At 36.9% G+C, this 16485-nt stretch overlaps 1 protein-coding gene across 1 annotated transcript in view; it reads right to left on the bottom strand.

Moving 5' to 3' along the window:
• LOC309392639 (scavenger receptor cysteine-rich domain-containing protein DMBT1-like) overlaps nucleotides 1-16485 on the bottom strand; it is a 48921-nt gene that overhangs the window by 11379 nt on the left and 21057 nt on the right. The window contains exons 8-12 of the mRNA XM_081954069.1: nucleotides 15659-15682; nucleotides 14135-14170; nucleotides 12009-12314; nucleotides 6248-6274; nucleotides 5067-5090 (exon numbers count right to left, since the gene is read on the bottom strand). Of these exons, the coding sequence (XP_081810195.1) occupies nucleotides 5067-5090; nucleotides 6248-6274; nucleotides 12009-12314; nucleotides 14135-14170; nucleotides 15659-15682 (417 nt within the window). The remainder of the gene's footprint in view (nucleotides 1-5066; nucleotides 5091-6247; nucleotides 6275-12008; nucleotides 12315-14134; nucleotides 14171-15658; nucleotides 15683-16485) is intronic.

Raw genomic sequence — 16485 nt, 5'->3', positions numbered from 1 at the left:
CTTTCCTGCATCAGAAGGCACTTCTCAGAATCATTGATACCTTATTCACCGGTCATATGAACTATTGCAATGTGTTTTACACCTGACTCTTGTGAGCTACTTGGAAGCTATAGCTCAGTGTTTCTCAAACTTGGCGACTTTAAGTCCTGTGGACTTCAACTCCCAGAATTCCCCAGCCAGCTATGCTGGCTGGGGGATTCTGGGAGTTGAAGTCCACAGGACTTAAAGTCGCCAAGTTTGAGAAACACTGCTATAGCTAGTCCAAAATCCAGAGGCTCAGATTAATGTAATTATGGACACATCTAACTTTGGCCATATAATACTATTTTGAGAGCTGCCTTGGTTACCAGGCAACTTTCAGTTGGAATTTACAGTCCTGGTTGTCATATTTACAGATATTTATGGCTCCAAACCTGGATATCTCTGGGATGACTTTCTATCAATGGATTGTCTTTCTCAAAGCTATTGAGACTTAATAAAATGGTAAAAACTTGAATATTTTCATAAGCCTTTGCAGATCAAAACATATAGATTTTGATTCCTTTTATTTTATAATTATTATTGATTACTATTAGCATTTATTTTATGCTGTTATTACTAGATGTTCTTCCTTGTCCTCTCAATTAGAAGCTTAAAAACCAGTATTGGTTGAATCTTCATTAACATTCATGTTTCACAATCATACTGGTTGATACAAATAAATGTGGTTGTTAGGACAGGGACGGTAGGCACATTGGTGCGCTTATGGTCCTTATAGACCTCTTAGGAATGGGGTGAGGTCAACAGTAGACAGTCTAAAGCTAAAGTTGTGGGGGGTATGGGGAAGAAACTACTGAGTCAGGTAACACATTCCAGGCATTGACCACTCTGTTGCTGAAGCCGCATTTTCTGCAATCAAGTTTGGTACGGTTTACCTTAAGTTTGTATCTATTGTGTGCTCATGTATTGTTGTGGTTGCAGCTGAGGTAGTCATTGACAGGTAGAACATTGTAGTAGATAATTTTATGTACTACTCTTAGGTAGGACCGATAATATTTACACATATTGATAATAATGATAATTACACATATTGATAATAATGTTTACACATACTAAATATTTATTCATTACTGATTATAAGTATTAGTAAAGTAACTTGCGGGATCGCATCCTCCCACATACATCCCTGCGGCCAATTCGCTCACACAGAGAGGGACTTCTCCTGGTGCCGTCCACTAGGCAATGCCAACGGGCGACACCAAGGAGTAGGGCCTTCTCTGTGATGGGCCCAACCCTCTGGAATGACCTTCCCCCCGACATTAGAACCACTACTGACCTCCGCTCCTTCCGGCAAAAATTGAAGACTCACCTGTTCCGATTAGCAGGCCTGGCATAATTACAACTGTCCCTCCTGGCAAATGTATTAACTGGTTATTTTAGGGGTATTGTTTTTAACTTATTGTGTGTGTTTTAGGGGTTCAAAATCCTATATTTATATATATTGCTTTGTACAGTTCTTTTAATTCCATTTTTAACCTCCTCCATTCCAACTGTACATATTCAATTTTTATTGTATTTTGATATATTTGGCATGGACTGTACACCGCCCCGAGTCCCTTTTTGGGAGAGGGGGCGGTCTAGAAGCATGAATAATAAATAAATAAATAAATAAAACTGAGATTGTGGTAAAAATAATTCAATGAGTTAGACATTATTCGTTATCCTTGGCCACAAGGAAGATTGGGTGCCTGACATTCTAACCCAAAGGAGGATTGAAATCATACGTTTGAGGCGTTCTCTGTCATGGTGATTTGTACTCAAATGTCCCTATACCGGATTCTTAAATATCAACTGTTGCCTATTTCATAATCCCCAAAAGCTACATATAATCTGTAGCACCCTTAAGAGCCAATAAAAATAAAACAGAAATACAGGAGAAAGAATGTTGAAAGCTCTTTGAACTGTTTGAGGAGCACTTCATGAATCAAAGCTTCCCTCAGGTCCCACTGCCAAAAGCACTGAATCACATATTATGAAATGCTCAGTGCAATCACCTCCTGGGCCTCCCCACATTAACTGACCGCATGGACTACCTTTGATAAGATTGCTACTTAAGAAAAGCTGCAGTGCTGGGAGCAACCCCATTTTAGCAGCAATTCTTGTAGAAGTATCACCTGTACATTCACAGTTATTTTCATACATCTCTTGAAGGCCTTCAGAGAGGTTCTTCTGAGACTTCTGCAAAAGGTAGTGCCTCAATATCTTAAGGAGTTTATTCAGAGGGAACTTTTAATTACTTTTCAAAGAAAACTTTGTAAATGATTTTGCACAGCCATAATAACTAAGGAACTAGACGAAAATATTCAGTATATCTGAATATGTTTGAAGAAAGCTGCATAGGTAATTCTCACTTAACAACTCAATGAAGACTGGCAATCCCACTGCTAAGCAAAGCAGACACTAAATGGGAAAGCATGTTGACCCTGCCTCCGTTTTCTGGCTGTAAAGAGACAAGATTATGCCGTTTCACATCTGCTTTTGTTTACCTCCTAACCATACTTCTATCTTTGTAATACACTAGTGCCTGCTTACTGTCTTGTACATATTGAGAACAATGCAATTTGTGAAAGCAACCACGGCACTCTCTATCACATGGCAAAAATAACCTCAAAATGTCTCCCTTTGAACTCAACACACAGGTACTGTGGCCTACCACTTCGAGGTGGAGAACAGATGAAAACTGAAGAGAAAAAGCTAAAATAGAATTGTCACACTTCAAAATGAGAGTGAGCCTTTATAAATCCCTGCAAGTTCCATTCCTACTCACATGTGTGATATAATCCTGTCCTTTTTCGAACCTCAGCTTTCTTTCCATTCACCAACCAAGTTAATTGAAGCCCCCAGTTACCAGAAAATGCCCATGCCTGAAATAGATCCTTCTTTGAAGGGAAGGAAATCTTTCAGGAGACTGGAAGACAGATTTCAGTACTGTTATAGCCAGAAATCAAGAGTGAAGTATTCTTTCCTAACAAATAATCTCTTTTAGGACCTAAAATACCATAAGGGTATTTGTCATGCTACAAGTTTTATTTCAGGTAGCAGTGAACTATTTTTTTACAACAATACAGGCTAAAGAAGGACATACAGAAGCAGACCTAATGGCTACATTTTCTGCATTTGTTTGGAGAGTGCTAAAAAAGTAAACAGCCAAATGGGACAAATTTTGACAAATGGGAAGTACATTTGACAAATGGGAAGTATATTTATCTTCAATTTATTTCTTTTGCATTAGTGAAAATTGTCAATTCTGTCACATACACTTCAGTCAAAAGGATTAGAGTCCATTAGTACAGGAAGAACTGTTTTATCAAAATGCCTCTCTCTTCCTTAAAAAAAAGTGGTGAAATGTTATCAATACGGTTGGGGCTTATGAGTGTGAGGTAAAGAAAGCAAAAATAAATTACCTATGAGGAAATCCATTGAATAAGTGGACAAAGGAATTAATTGTCAAGAGAGTAGATTTTGTAATTCAAGTGTGTTATTAAAAATGTCAAGTTAAACATCTACAAAAGATGGATTATAATTCTTTCTTCCTCAACCAAGAGTATCTTGTACATAAACCAAATGTAAAAGTTCAATCACGTTTATGGCATTCTATAATAGTGAATATTTTTGGAGGGAAATAACTATAAATGGATATTATTATAGAAAGCATAACAATTTTTGCAATAGCATCACTCTGATTTTTTTGGGGTGTTCATTGCTTTGTTTTTTTCTCTAATTAGCTTTGTAAGAAGATTGGCAGTAGGTCTCACTGGACAAAAAGACAATAATGTATGATACTCAGAGTTATAGCCCTACAACTTAACATTTTGAAGTAGTTGGAAATATTGGGCATGTATGAGCGACAAAGAATACTTAATACTATGGAATCATAGAGAGTGATTAGCATTAAGATGCAGGGATGGCTCTGGGGTGTTGAGGTCCTTTCCAAAATATTGTATACTAGACATTTTGCTGTTTATAATCTATAGATGTCATTCCATTGGCAGATGCATTTGCACTGGAGATTAAAGATTATCCAGGCATTGCAGTTCTCCACTTACAACCACAGTCAAGCCCTAAATTTTTTGTTGCTAATTGAGACTTTTGTTAAGTGAGTTTTGCCTCATTTTAAGATTTTCCTTGCCACACTTGTTGAGTAAATCACTGCAGTTATTAAGTTAGTAACATTGTTATTAAGTGAAACTGGCCACCCTATTGACTTGGTTTGTCAGAAGATTGCAAAAGGGGATCACATGACGCTAAGTCATTGTAAACATCATCAATAGAAGTCAGTTGCCAACATCAGAAGTTTGGTCACATGACTATGGAGATGCTGCAAGGGTTATAAGTGTGGAAAAAAGTAATAAATCACTTTTTTTCAGTGCTGGTGTGACTTTGGACTTTAAAATAATGAACAATTGTAAGTCAAGAAGTATCTGTAGTCACCAAAGGGCAGGGTGTTCTTTGGGGAGACTTATTATAGAGTTCTTGGATACTATGGTAAACCCTGGGCAGTTTCAATAAGTACCTTATCCAGAGAGGATCTGTATTTGTGGTGAACCACAAATAGGGGATATCACTCCTATCCTCCTTGCTAACCAAATGTTTCAGCCAGAGCACAGCCTTTAAAGTTGCTAATTTACAGGATAGCCCATTGGGACCCCATCCAATAGGCTTGCTTACTTCCCCTAAGGTACAAACACAGAGACAGTAAGAAAGACTGCCAGGTTTAAAGTTTAGCTAAAGTCATCCAACTGAGAGCTTCCTCTCCAGATCAGATTCGGGGTCAACTGTCAAGGGATGATCTTATCTGATTATTTCACTAATTTTTTTTAAATATGTCAATATGTTGCATTATTTAATCTTATTTTGCTTGCTACATCATTAGAGTAAACATTAAACAATAAACTAAACTATGCTACTGAAAGGCAGATTATGTTAACTGACATGCCATAGGAAAGTGGAAGTGGATTCTCCCCTCTATTGTCTTATTTCCAATTTATGCTGTTCAAGAAAATACATTTTAAGTCAGTCTTCATTACCTGGCAAATGCGTTGAAGTCCTCCCTGAAAGAGAAAAGTTTACGATAAGTTTTTAATATGTGCCAAGGAAATGAATTGCTGCTGAAACAATATATTGGGAGTAAATAAAAAGCTTTCTAAATATCTAATGACATACAGAAGGTTGATTCTCTAAATGAAGTTGAAATACGGTAATAGAAAGAATTATAATGTAATTAGATGCGATTTATTTTTTCTATTGTGTCACTTTTGTAATGAATCGGCTGGGAATAAAAAAGAGGGCATGGATTAACAACACAAAACTTATAGAAAATAGATCAGTCAGAATCTATAAGATCACTTGGACTGTGATTCTGAAAACAAGCACCACGGAACAGTGTGGTTTATATATGGGACTGAATTGTTTATCATTTCTTTTATAAGTTAGGTTATAAAAGATTAAAAAATGAATATAGATAGCCCTCGACATACAACAGTTCATTTAGTGACTATTCAAAGTTACAACAGCATGGAAAAAAGGGGCTTATGACATTATTCACACTTATGACTACTGCAACATTTCCATGATCATATGATCAAAATTTAGATGCCTGGCAACTGATTTATATTTATGATGGTTGCAGTGGCTTGGGATCATGTAATCACCTTTTGTGACCTTCTGAGAAGCCAAGTCAATGGGGAAGTCAGATTCATTTAACAACCATGTTAAATATGTTAAAAATAAAAAGCAACAAAATAAAAAAAGTACATGACTTTACTGCTATGCTTACAAAAGTTGCTTGCCTGTAACAAATAAGTATATGCATATTGTAATTGACTGTCTCTGGACATGGATCTAAATCTTGACAGTTGAGTTTAAAAAATACCAGTATAATTTTAAAAAATGACCACAGCATCGTTATTTAAAAAGCGCTAGTAGTACCAAAAATGTATTAGTAAAGAAAAAAAAGTAGGAAATGTCAGTGGTTGCAAGACCATGGGATGCTGCAAGTGTTGTAGGTGTTATATTATTTTATCTTATTTAACTTGATACCTCATTAAACGCTAAATAATAAACTAAACTAAGCTAGTGAATAGCAGATTATGTTAATCAACATGCCATAGGAAAGTGGAAGTGGATTTCCCCGCCCACTCACAAACTTATTGCTATGTTGCCAATTTATGCTAGACATAAAAATACATTTTAAGTGGGTCTTTATTACCTGGTGGTGTAGTGTAGTATAGTCCCTCTGAAAGAGAAAAGTTCATGATTGTTTTAATATGTGCCAAAGAATGAATTGCTGTTGAAACAATATATCTATTCCTAGGACTCATCTGTATGTAGTGGGTTCCGGATCCCGGTGCAACCAGTACGGTGCAACGGGGCCCAGCGTCCACCACATCATGCACGCACACACACGCAGCACACGCATGCGTCCTTACCTCCTGGAACATTCCACGACACTCCAGCTGCTCACCGGAGCATTGCGTAGGCGCTGTATGCTTGGTGCACATGCGCGGAAGCGCCGAAGAGCTTAAATACAGGTAAGGACGGCGGGCGGGCCCTTCAGAGCACCATACCAGAACGGTACCTGGTGCTCCCTGCAGGCACCAGTACGCCCGTAACAGGGCGTACCGTCTGCAACCCACCACTGGTCTATGGCATTGTTAGCAAAATAAAAAGCAACATTTTTTTAAAAAAAAAGTACTTCACTTTGCTGCTATGCTTACAAATAAATATAAATGCATTATAAATGATTGTCAGTGGTCTGCAACTAAACTTTGAAAGTCAAGTTAAAAAAATATCGGCATCATTATTTAAAATATTAGCACTATAAACATTAATAAATTAAATTAGAAAATGTTAGTAATCATGGAACAATATTACAACATTCTGCTCCTAAAATCTGCAGGAATAACTGTGTTTTAATGACATTTCTGAAAAACAAGAAAGTAGAAACCCAAGAATGAATTAGATGGTGCCTGTTTAAAAAATATCTACTAAGGAATATCTATGTTTATTCTGAATATGCTGTTTAAGCTCATGTCTGTTCATGTGTTCAGGAGGCATAAAAATGACTATAAATCAGAAAGCATTTGATTGACTGAAACAAAACTCTTCCTTTGCTCACCTGCCTTTGATTTCTACTTATTCCATGACATGCATGATTCACTAGGTTGTTTTTCAGATTTTCTGGCTAAAGGGTACAAAGGGGTTTACAAATTCTGAATGGGGGATCCACCAGGTCTTGTTAGCACAAAAATTGGGAATTGTTGTGTGGGCATAGGTTGGACAAAGCCAATATTTGATCTTCAGCGGTGTCACTAAGAAATGCATCAATGTCAGGTGCAAGGAATAAGAACAACTCTGTGAGTATGTTACAGGTGTTACATCTATCTTCTATGCAGCTCTATCATTCTTCTTTATAGTAGTTGTTAGTTCTGTCATTCCTCTCTATTGTAGTTGTTTCCTAGATTCGTCTCTATTGTTCCTGTCATGCATTCCCTCTTCCTGTTGTATTACTTACTCTCTCTAGTAAAATAGTTTCTGCAAAGTGATGTTCTGTAGTGTGCTTACTTACTCTGCATGAAACAGAATAAGCCAAAATACTTATAACCTACTACTAGATAAAGTAGAAGAATGTGGGTTAGACAGCATCACCACCAGATGGATTCGTAACTGGCTGACCAACCGCACTCAACGTGTAGTTCTCAATGGAACTGCATCTTCATGGAGGGAAGTATGCAGTGGAGTACCCCAAGGCTCTGTTTTAGGCCCAGTACTCTTCAACATCTTCATCAATGATTTGGATGAGGGAATAAATGGGGAACTCATCAAATTTGCAGATGATACCAAGCTGGCAGGAATAGCCAACACTCCAGAAGATAGGCTTAAGATACAGAAGGATCTTGACAAACTTGAACATTGGGCACTATCTAATAAAATGAAATTCAATGGTGAAAAGAGTAAGGTTCTACACTTAGGCAACAAAAATGCAATGCACAGGTACAGTATAGGTGATACCTTGCTCAGTAGTAGTAACTGTGAAAGGGATCTTGGAGTCCTAGTGGACAACCATTTAAATATGAGCCAGCAGTGTGCAGCAGCTGCCAAAAAAGCCAACACAGTTCTAGGCTGCATCAACAGAGGGATAGAATCAAGATCACGTGAAGTGTTAATACCACTTTATAATGCCTTGGTAAGGCCACACTTGGAATACTGCATTCAGTTCTGGTCGCCACGATGTAAAAAAGATGTGGAGACTCTAGAAAGAGTGCAGAGAAGAGCAACAAAGATGATTAGGGGACTGGAGACTAAAACATATGAAGAACGGTTGCAGGAACTGGGTATGTTTAGCTTAAGAGAAAGAAGGACTAGGGGAGACATGATAGCATTGTTCCAATATCTCAGAGGTTGCCACAAAGAAGAGGGAGTCAAACTATTCTCCAAAGCACCTGAGGGTAGAACAAGAAGCAATGGGTGGAAACTAATCAAGGAGAGAAGCAACTTAGAACTGAGGAGTAATTTCCTGACAGTGAGAACAATTAATCAGTGGAACAGCTTGCCTCCAGAAGTTGTGAATGCCCCAACACTGGAAGTCTTTAAGAAGATGTTGGATAGCTATTTGTCTGAAACGGTATAGGGTTTCCTGCCTAGGCAGGGGGTTGGACTAGAAGATCTCCAAGGTCCCTTCCAACTCTACTATTGTATTGTATTAAAGTAGTTTTTAAAATATATATATATATATATATATATATATATATATATATATATATATATATATATATATATATATATATATATATATATATATATATATATATATATATATATATATATATATATATATATATATATATATATATATATATATATATATATATCGTTGATCATCTACTTAAGAGACTCTTTTCAGAGTCTTCTCCATTCTCTTAGAAACAGGCAGATAAAGGCTTCAAGATTCTGGCCTCTTCCTCTCATGCTAGGCTCCCTCTTTCCTCTCCTGCCTACTCTAGGTGGTGATTCCACCACAAATAAATGAGAGAAAGATATTCGAACGTATCTTTGTTGAGTCAGAGAAATCATGGTATAATGTAAGGAAAGTCCACATTCAGCAGAACTGAATGTATTATTAAATGAATGGAATAATTGATACTGATAAAAATAAGCCTGCATGAGAATAAACAAAATGCTTGGTGAATAGCTCAGCATTAAAGACATTAAGGACGTTCCCCTCTCCCTAGGGAAAATTGAATGAATAGTTGCAAATTTTACATAAAGGTAAAACATTTTATTGAACAAAATTGGAGCAAGTAGAAGTGTGTGAATAAAGTTGATGTGAATAAAGGTGAAAAATGGATGGAGAACTTTTGTCATTGCAAGTAACAATCGAATGATAGTGTGTGCTTCGTGTTTTGTGAATAAATAACATTTATTCTTTATTTACAAGAGTGAAAATAGGTATGTATTAATAGTATGATGCTTTTGTCCACTTCATTATATGGAAATAAAAATTGGGTATGTCAGAAGAAATATAAAAGTAAATTGAATACAATGTCATTAGTGTCCTTAAGAAGTGTCCATGTGATGAAACAAGCAGAAATAAGATTAAGTATGAATGGGTGCCTAACTTTTGAAAAGATTCCCAAAACAAAGAGATTGGGAATTCCACACTCTTTAGAGAAATTATGAAATGTTGTAGGGATTTGGAGAAGCAAAAAAGAAAATAGTGAAAATAGTGAAAATGTACAGTGAATGGTGTAAAAAAAAGCTTAAGCAATATATTTCAGGCATTCTATTTCTTTAGCTTATAATTTTTTATTCTTTTTTGTACTCTGTATAACACTGTTTATCTCAAAAGAAAATGGCCTGATGGCTCTGCATCTATGAAGGATTAAGTCTGCTGAGTTGAATGAACTGTTCGGCTAAGGATGCCCATATACGGGTAGTCCTTGACTTATGATGACAGATTGAATCTAAAATATCTGTTGCTAAGCTAGACATTTGTTCAGTAAATTTTGCCCCATTTTATGACTTTTCTTGCCACCATTGTTAAGTAAATCACTGCAGTTCTTAAAGTAGTCACATGGTTATGTGTTAAGAAGATATTGGATAGCTATTTGTCTGAAATGGTATAGGGTTTCCTGCCTAGGCAGGGGGTTGGACTAGAAGACTTCCAAGGTCCCTTCCAACTCTACTATTGTATTGTATTGTATTGTATTGTATTGTATTATATTGTATTGTATTGTATTGTATTATTAAGTGAATCTGGCTTCTTCACTGATTTTGCTTGACAGAAGCAGGTTGTAGAAGGTGATCAAGTGGCCCTAAGACATTGCAACCATCATTTTGAATTTTGATTCTGATTTGGGGAATCTGCAAGGGTCACAAGGGTGAGAAATGGTCATAACTTCCTTTTTTCTGTGCTATTGTAATTTTGAACTGACACCAAATGAATTGTTGTAAATTGAGGGCTACCTGTACAGATCCAACAGAATTAGGGAGTGAAAATTCTGGAACTAGAATGGATTTAGACTTATGGGAAGCTACTTGTCATGTTGGCTACTTATATTTGAGTTATGGGAATGACTCTAAAAGATCTTAACCTTAATTATGAGATTGACCCTGAAGGACCCCAACCATTCAGGCTGATCACTGTGTTTGCCTTAATCAGGAGTTTGATAAAAAGTCTCATATTTATTTGGCTTGCTGGATCCAAAAGACTTCCTGATTGAAAGATGTGTGCCTTGGCTTTCTCTGTTCGGCTCCCTTTTAGTTCCAGCTTTGGAGTGTTCCTTGGCCCCAGCTATTCTTTTGGTCACTTCTATGACATGTCATCTGTCTTTGACTTTGATTTCTGCTTGTTCTATGACAGGAGCAATTACGATTCACTAGGTTGTTTCTTAGATTTCCTGGATCAATTTTGACTTCCTGGCTTATCTTGGACATTTGCCTGCAGCACATTAATTGTGCAATCATGGCTGTATTTTATTAAGCCAGTTAAAAAAGCAAAACCAAGATGCCTACTGTTAGTCATTATTTGTAAAGAAAAAGCAGAAAAGCTATGTCTAACCTTGTTTCCTTACCTAACAAAAGATGTTCAGGAATTCTCCTTTTTCAGAAAGTTATGTAAGCATTGTCCCAACTCTTCAATTGGGTATAAAACTAATATGTAAACTGTGAAATAGAGAGGACTATTTTCTTACACATTGTGTTTAAATGGGTTTATACCACAAAATTGTGTCACCTTGGTTTCAGTCATGACACCAGTGGTGGGTTCCTACCGGTTCGTTTCAGCCGAGCCAGTAGTTGTTTGGCAGCCTGGGTTGCTGGACCTGGCAGTGAACCAGGCCTGCCACACTCCCAAACCTGTTCTCCGGATAGCGCTGTGGGCACCGCCATCTTGTTTTTTACTTCTGCGCATGCGTAGAACAATTTTTATTGCACTCTGCATGCGCGCATGGCGCGCCCATGAGCAAACCGAGAGTAGTAACTGCCGGAACCCAAAAGACTCTAGCAAAAGAATAAGCTGTCTGGCAGCTTAACGCACCTTACATGGGTTTTCCTACAAAACTATAGTCATAACAGCTGTGTGAAGTAGAATGCCGAGGGGCACTGATTGGACCAAAACCAGTCACTGAACTCTACGATCAACTAGGGACTAGAATCAGGGTCTTTCCTGTACAAGATCAATACATTCTCTGCTAGCCTTGCTTTAAGATTGCGCCTTTTGGCAATTATCACTCCCAAAGATAGATGAAAACTTTTGGGTTCTTTCATGAGTTGTTTCCTTCAGGACTCTTCAGCTGCGAATCAAGTCCTATCTTCATTATTTGTAGCTAGCTGAATTAGAATATTACACTTTAATTATGTGTTCTTAAACTAGATGCATGAGTTAATTCTCATGCCAAACTATTTAAAATATGCAAATATAAAATGTTTTATAAAAATATTTATATTTCAATGACAAAGTAAGCAAGTACCTGAACAAATAACACCAGCATCCTCTTGGTGGTTGCAGTTATGATTTCCCCAGCCTGCATTTTTGCATTGCCAGAGGTAGCTTTCATTCCCGTTGCACTGAACATTAGCCAGGTAAATAGGGCCAAATCCTTGACCAAAGAATGCTTCTGATGTTGCTCGGATGGCATATCCACATCCAAGCTGTCGGCATACCACATTGGCATCATTCAGGTCCCATAAATCATCACAAACAGTCCCCCAAACTTGGTAATAAGGCCTCATTTCAACACGGCCTTGACACCTATTTCCATTTACTAATCGAATCTCTTGAGAGGGAAAAAAATCAGATTATTCAATCATAAACAGTCCCAGACATGTGAGGAAAATATTTTTTACAATTGTAGGAAACAGGATTAACAACAGCAATCAAGATTTGAAAGTGTGAGAAAATGTATATCTTTATAGGGAGACAACTTTTGGATGTCTATCTGCCATTACTAACCTAACACATCAAAACAAACAAAACAAGAGAGTAAGAAGACCATGATCAGAAAAAATGGAACATGGGATATTTTCATTGCATACAAACTACTCAAATATAGAACCATGGAAGTCCTCCAAACAATAGGAAGCCCAGTTTGTAGCATGTGCTGTGCTGTCCCTCATCCTCTTATTGAAATGTTTTTTGACTGAGGTCCTTGGACAAGAAAATCTGTTGTTACATCATAAGACATTTCTCAAATATTCTAAATAAATACAAATACTGCAAGTAAACATTCTCAACTGAATGGAGATACTCAGTGGTGGGTTTCTAATTTTTTACTACTGGTTTGCTCGTGCACACGCGTGACGCTTATGTACATGCCAGTACTACCACTTCATCCAATCCGGGCCGAACAGGGAGCAACCCACCTCTGGAGATACTTTTGACAAAATAGTCATTTTCATTTTATACTTAAATTAAAAAAAATAAAAATAAGTATGCACCATGGCTTCAAAAAATTGCCAGCCTATGTTCTTTGGGACCATCATGGTCTGCAATGAAATCATATATGGAATAAAAACCAAATGTTGCTGCCATTAAAATAACTTTAAACACTAAAAATCACTCTTCGAATTCTGGTGCTGGAGAGTAGGTTGAGAATATCTTAGACAACAAGAACAGGCCATCAGACATTAACTGAAATAAATTCCAACTGTTTACTGGAAGTACTAATATTGGAGCTAAAATTTCAATAGCCAGAACCTAATCTGTTTCAAAGACCGGCCATCAGAGAAGGTATGGATGCTGGGAAGGAAAAAAAGCAACTGAAAAGAGGCAAAAAAGAAGGTAAGATGCTTAGATTTGATTGCTAACAACAAAATAAGGATTCAAATAAGCAATTGTTGACAACATATTCCTAATGTAATGGTGTTCCTTTGGTCATGTGGCATCAAAAATGACTGAACAAGTGAACAACAAACTTGTAAAGCTCTGGGTAAAGTCCATTTCTTTCTCATATAACCACCCAGATATATGACATTAAATGCACAATACTCATTATCATTACATATTTAACAATATAAAAGGAAATTTAGAGAGAACTTGCATCTTGAAGCCAAGCAACTGAAGATCCTTTAAAGGTTGTTGACAACTGTAGAATTCAATGCTAAATAATACTGTGTTCTCTAGTATGAGATCATAAACATAAAAAGTGGCACATGGGAAACGGCTCTTATACAGGGTGGATAAAAATCGATGATTTAAAAAAAAACAGAAAGAAACAGATTTCTAAAATTTAAATCGGATTTTTTAAATTTAAATTGCATTTTTTAATTTTATCAATTTTATTTTAATAAAATATTTTTGGAGTAAAAATCAATCTAAAGATAGTTTTCTATTTAAGATACATTAATAATTTAGTTTATTGAGCATGAAATGGAATTTAGTTATGTAGCATGAGTCTGTATATTCTGCAATATTGGGTTTGTTGTTGAGTCAATAGGTCAGAAAAGGATCCTCTGCGGAACAGAGATGTCAGTTGCTCTTTAAAAATTATTATTTAAGTCAAGTTGATTTAAATCAAGTCAATTTAAAATCCACCTACTCTTATACTTCAAATGGATTACATTTAACAGATGAAACAAATCCCCAAAGCTTTCTTACCAATTGCTGTCGGTGATGTTGGTATCCATTGAGGACCTGCCAGTGACCAAAGATAAAGTATTAGATAGGCTACAGTGATAGATAAAGCATGAAGTTACATTCAGAAATCATATAGCATGCTACACAAGGTTAAAAGGAGATTGATTTTGAGATTTTGATAATGAAAGTTGACATTACTGGACATTCAATCACAGCAACAAATATACTAAGTCATGAAATACTCTGCAATCACCAAGAAGGAGTTTCTGTTTCTTTGCTTGTTTTCACAGCACAGTAGCAATAGCACTTAGACTTATATACTGCTTTACAGTGCTTTACAGCCCTCTCTAAGCAGTTTACAGAATCAGCATATTGTCCCCAACAATCTGGGTCCTCATTTTTCCGACCTCGGAAGGATGGAAGGCTGAGTCAATCTTGAGCCTGGTGAGATTTGAACTGCCAAGTTGCTGACAGCTGGCAGTCAGCAGAAATAGCCTGCTGTACTGCACGCTAACCGTGGCTCAGTAGTTCAAATAATGCAAGATAGAGATGTGCGATGCTTGAAAAGGAAAAGATAGCTTGGGCAGGGAGACATGGCAGTTCAAATCTCACCACCTTTTTTTTAAAACATCTGCCATGCTCTCTGAAAGCCTTAGATTTGGTTTGGAACTTGAATGTGATAATATATTATCCACACTATTTTGGATAAATGTATTCAGATAGCAATGTTTTCTTCTGTAGTAGATATAACTAAAGTTATAATAGTTTTTTTTATTACCACAATTAAACCTGAATAGGTCAATTACACCAATAAAGGTAAATTTGTGATGGGAGGTGGAAGGGCTCCACTACAGTGGTGATGGGTTCACTGTTTGAAGACCTGAAAGACCAGCTTAGGGACAGATCATCATGGAGAAAATCTGTCTATGTGGTTGTTAAGTGTCAACACTGACTTGACGGCACTTAATCTACTTAACAGAAATGTGTATCGTACAACTAGATAACAAACACTGAAATAAATACAAAGCAAAGAGTAGTTGACAAATTAGTTTAGATTTTATAGTTGGATCCTCATGCCCTGTTTTGCAGATATTATCTCAAAATTACCTATTGTTAGCAATCCAAAATATGTCAATAAACAAAGAGTAAAGATGAAACATTTTGCATTTGTTTCATCAGCCAAAAAAGTACTTTGCTTTGCTTATTTTGTTGTTCATGAAAATATCCAAATTACCATAACAGTGGATGGTCCAGATTTTACTGTGAGATATTTGTCCCTGGGTATAATGGCTATCTGGATGCGGAGGAATAATCCAATAAGCTCCCATATATGCTCATTTTCAAGGAGAAAATCACATTTTTCAAAAATGAACAGGAGTCCAGATGCAGAGCTGAGGAATACTGGCTTATTTGGACAGCATCATGTTGGTTGGATAATCCCTGAAACAATCCCCCCTCTCCCCATCTCCAAATTTTTCACTCAACTGTGAGCCTTCAAATAATCAAAATGTACATTGAAATACACTTCTAGTGTCTCAGCATTACCTGGTGTTGAAGGAAGAATACTTGCTGAAAAAGAAAAAAAATGATTTGATTAGAGATTTGCTGTAGCAGTTTAGCCACACAATGACTGTATTGATATGCATATCCATTTCTTATCACACTGCTTGTAAAGTGGATACAATGATCAGAAGAATAGTGTTTGCTTTGTTTTGCTAAGGCTGCAAAAGTTACTCCACCTGTACTCGTTGTCTGTGCCAACCTTTTGGTTTCAAGAGGCCACTTCAAGAGTACAAAAACGTGAAAGGGCAACGTTTTCCCATAGCTATTCAATATAATTAAAAGGCTCTCTTTGCTTGTGCTGCAATCATTATGTAGCTAATTCTGCTTGAATACAAGATTTTCCGGCGATGTTATGTGACTGTTTCAGGGATGGTAGAGTTATTGCCCAATTTGAGAGAGTTATATACATCTGCTGCTCTGCCAGGCATTATCAAAATACTTCCCGGTACTATCACGTAGCCTTGAGATGATGGCTCAGTAGAGTCTCTAAGCTACATGCTCTTTTAGTGCTCTCTCTAAATAGAATCCTGGCTTATATTTATCCATCTTGTCCTAAAATTCCCTGCAGAGAGCATGATCTCTTTGTGGCTTCCTGTGTTTAACCATTACTCAGCTATATCTTCCTGGGCTATATCTAACTGCACTGGTTACCAGGAGGCTTTGGGGTGGAATTCAAAATTCTGGTTGTCACTTATCAAGCCTTTAATGGCCTTGAGGCTGTTCATCTGAGGAAATATCTATCTACTGTGGCTTCTATGCAATCAGAGTCAGCACCCTTTGGATTCCATCAGCTAGATGGTATCACTTCA

This window comes from Natrix helvetica (genome assembly GCF_964273705.1).
Source record: "Natrix helvetica genome assembly, chromosome: 5".
Classification (NCBI taxonomy): Eukaryota; Metazoa; Chordata; class Lepidosauria; order Squamata; family Natricidae; genus Natrix; species Natrix helvetica.
The sequence above is the reverse complement of the archived record's forward strand: the minus strand, read 5'-3'. Positions and strand labels throughout refer to the sequence as shown.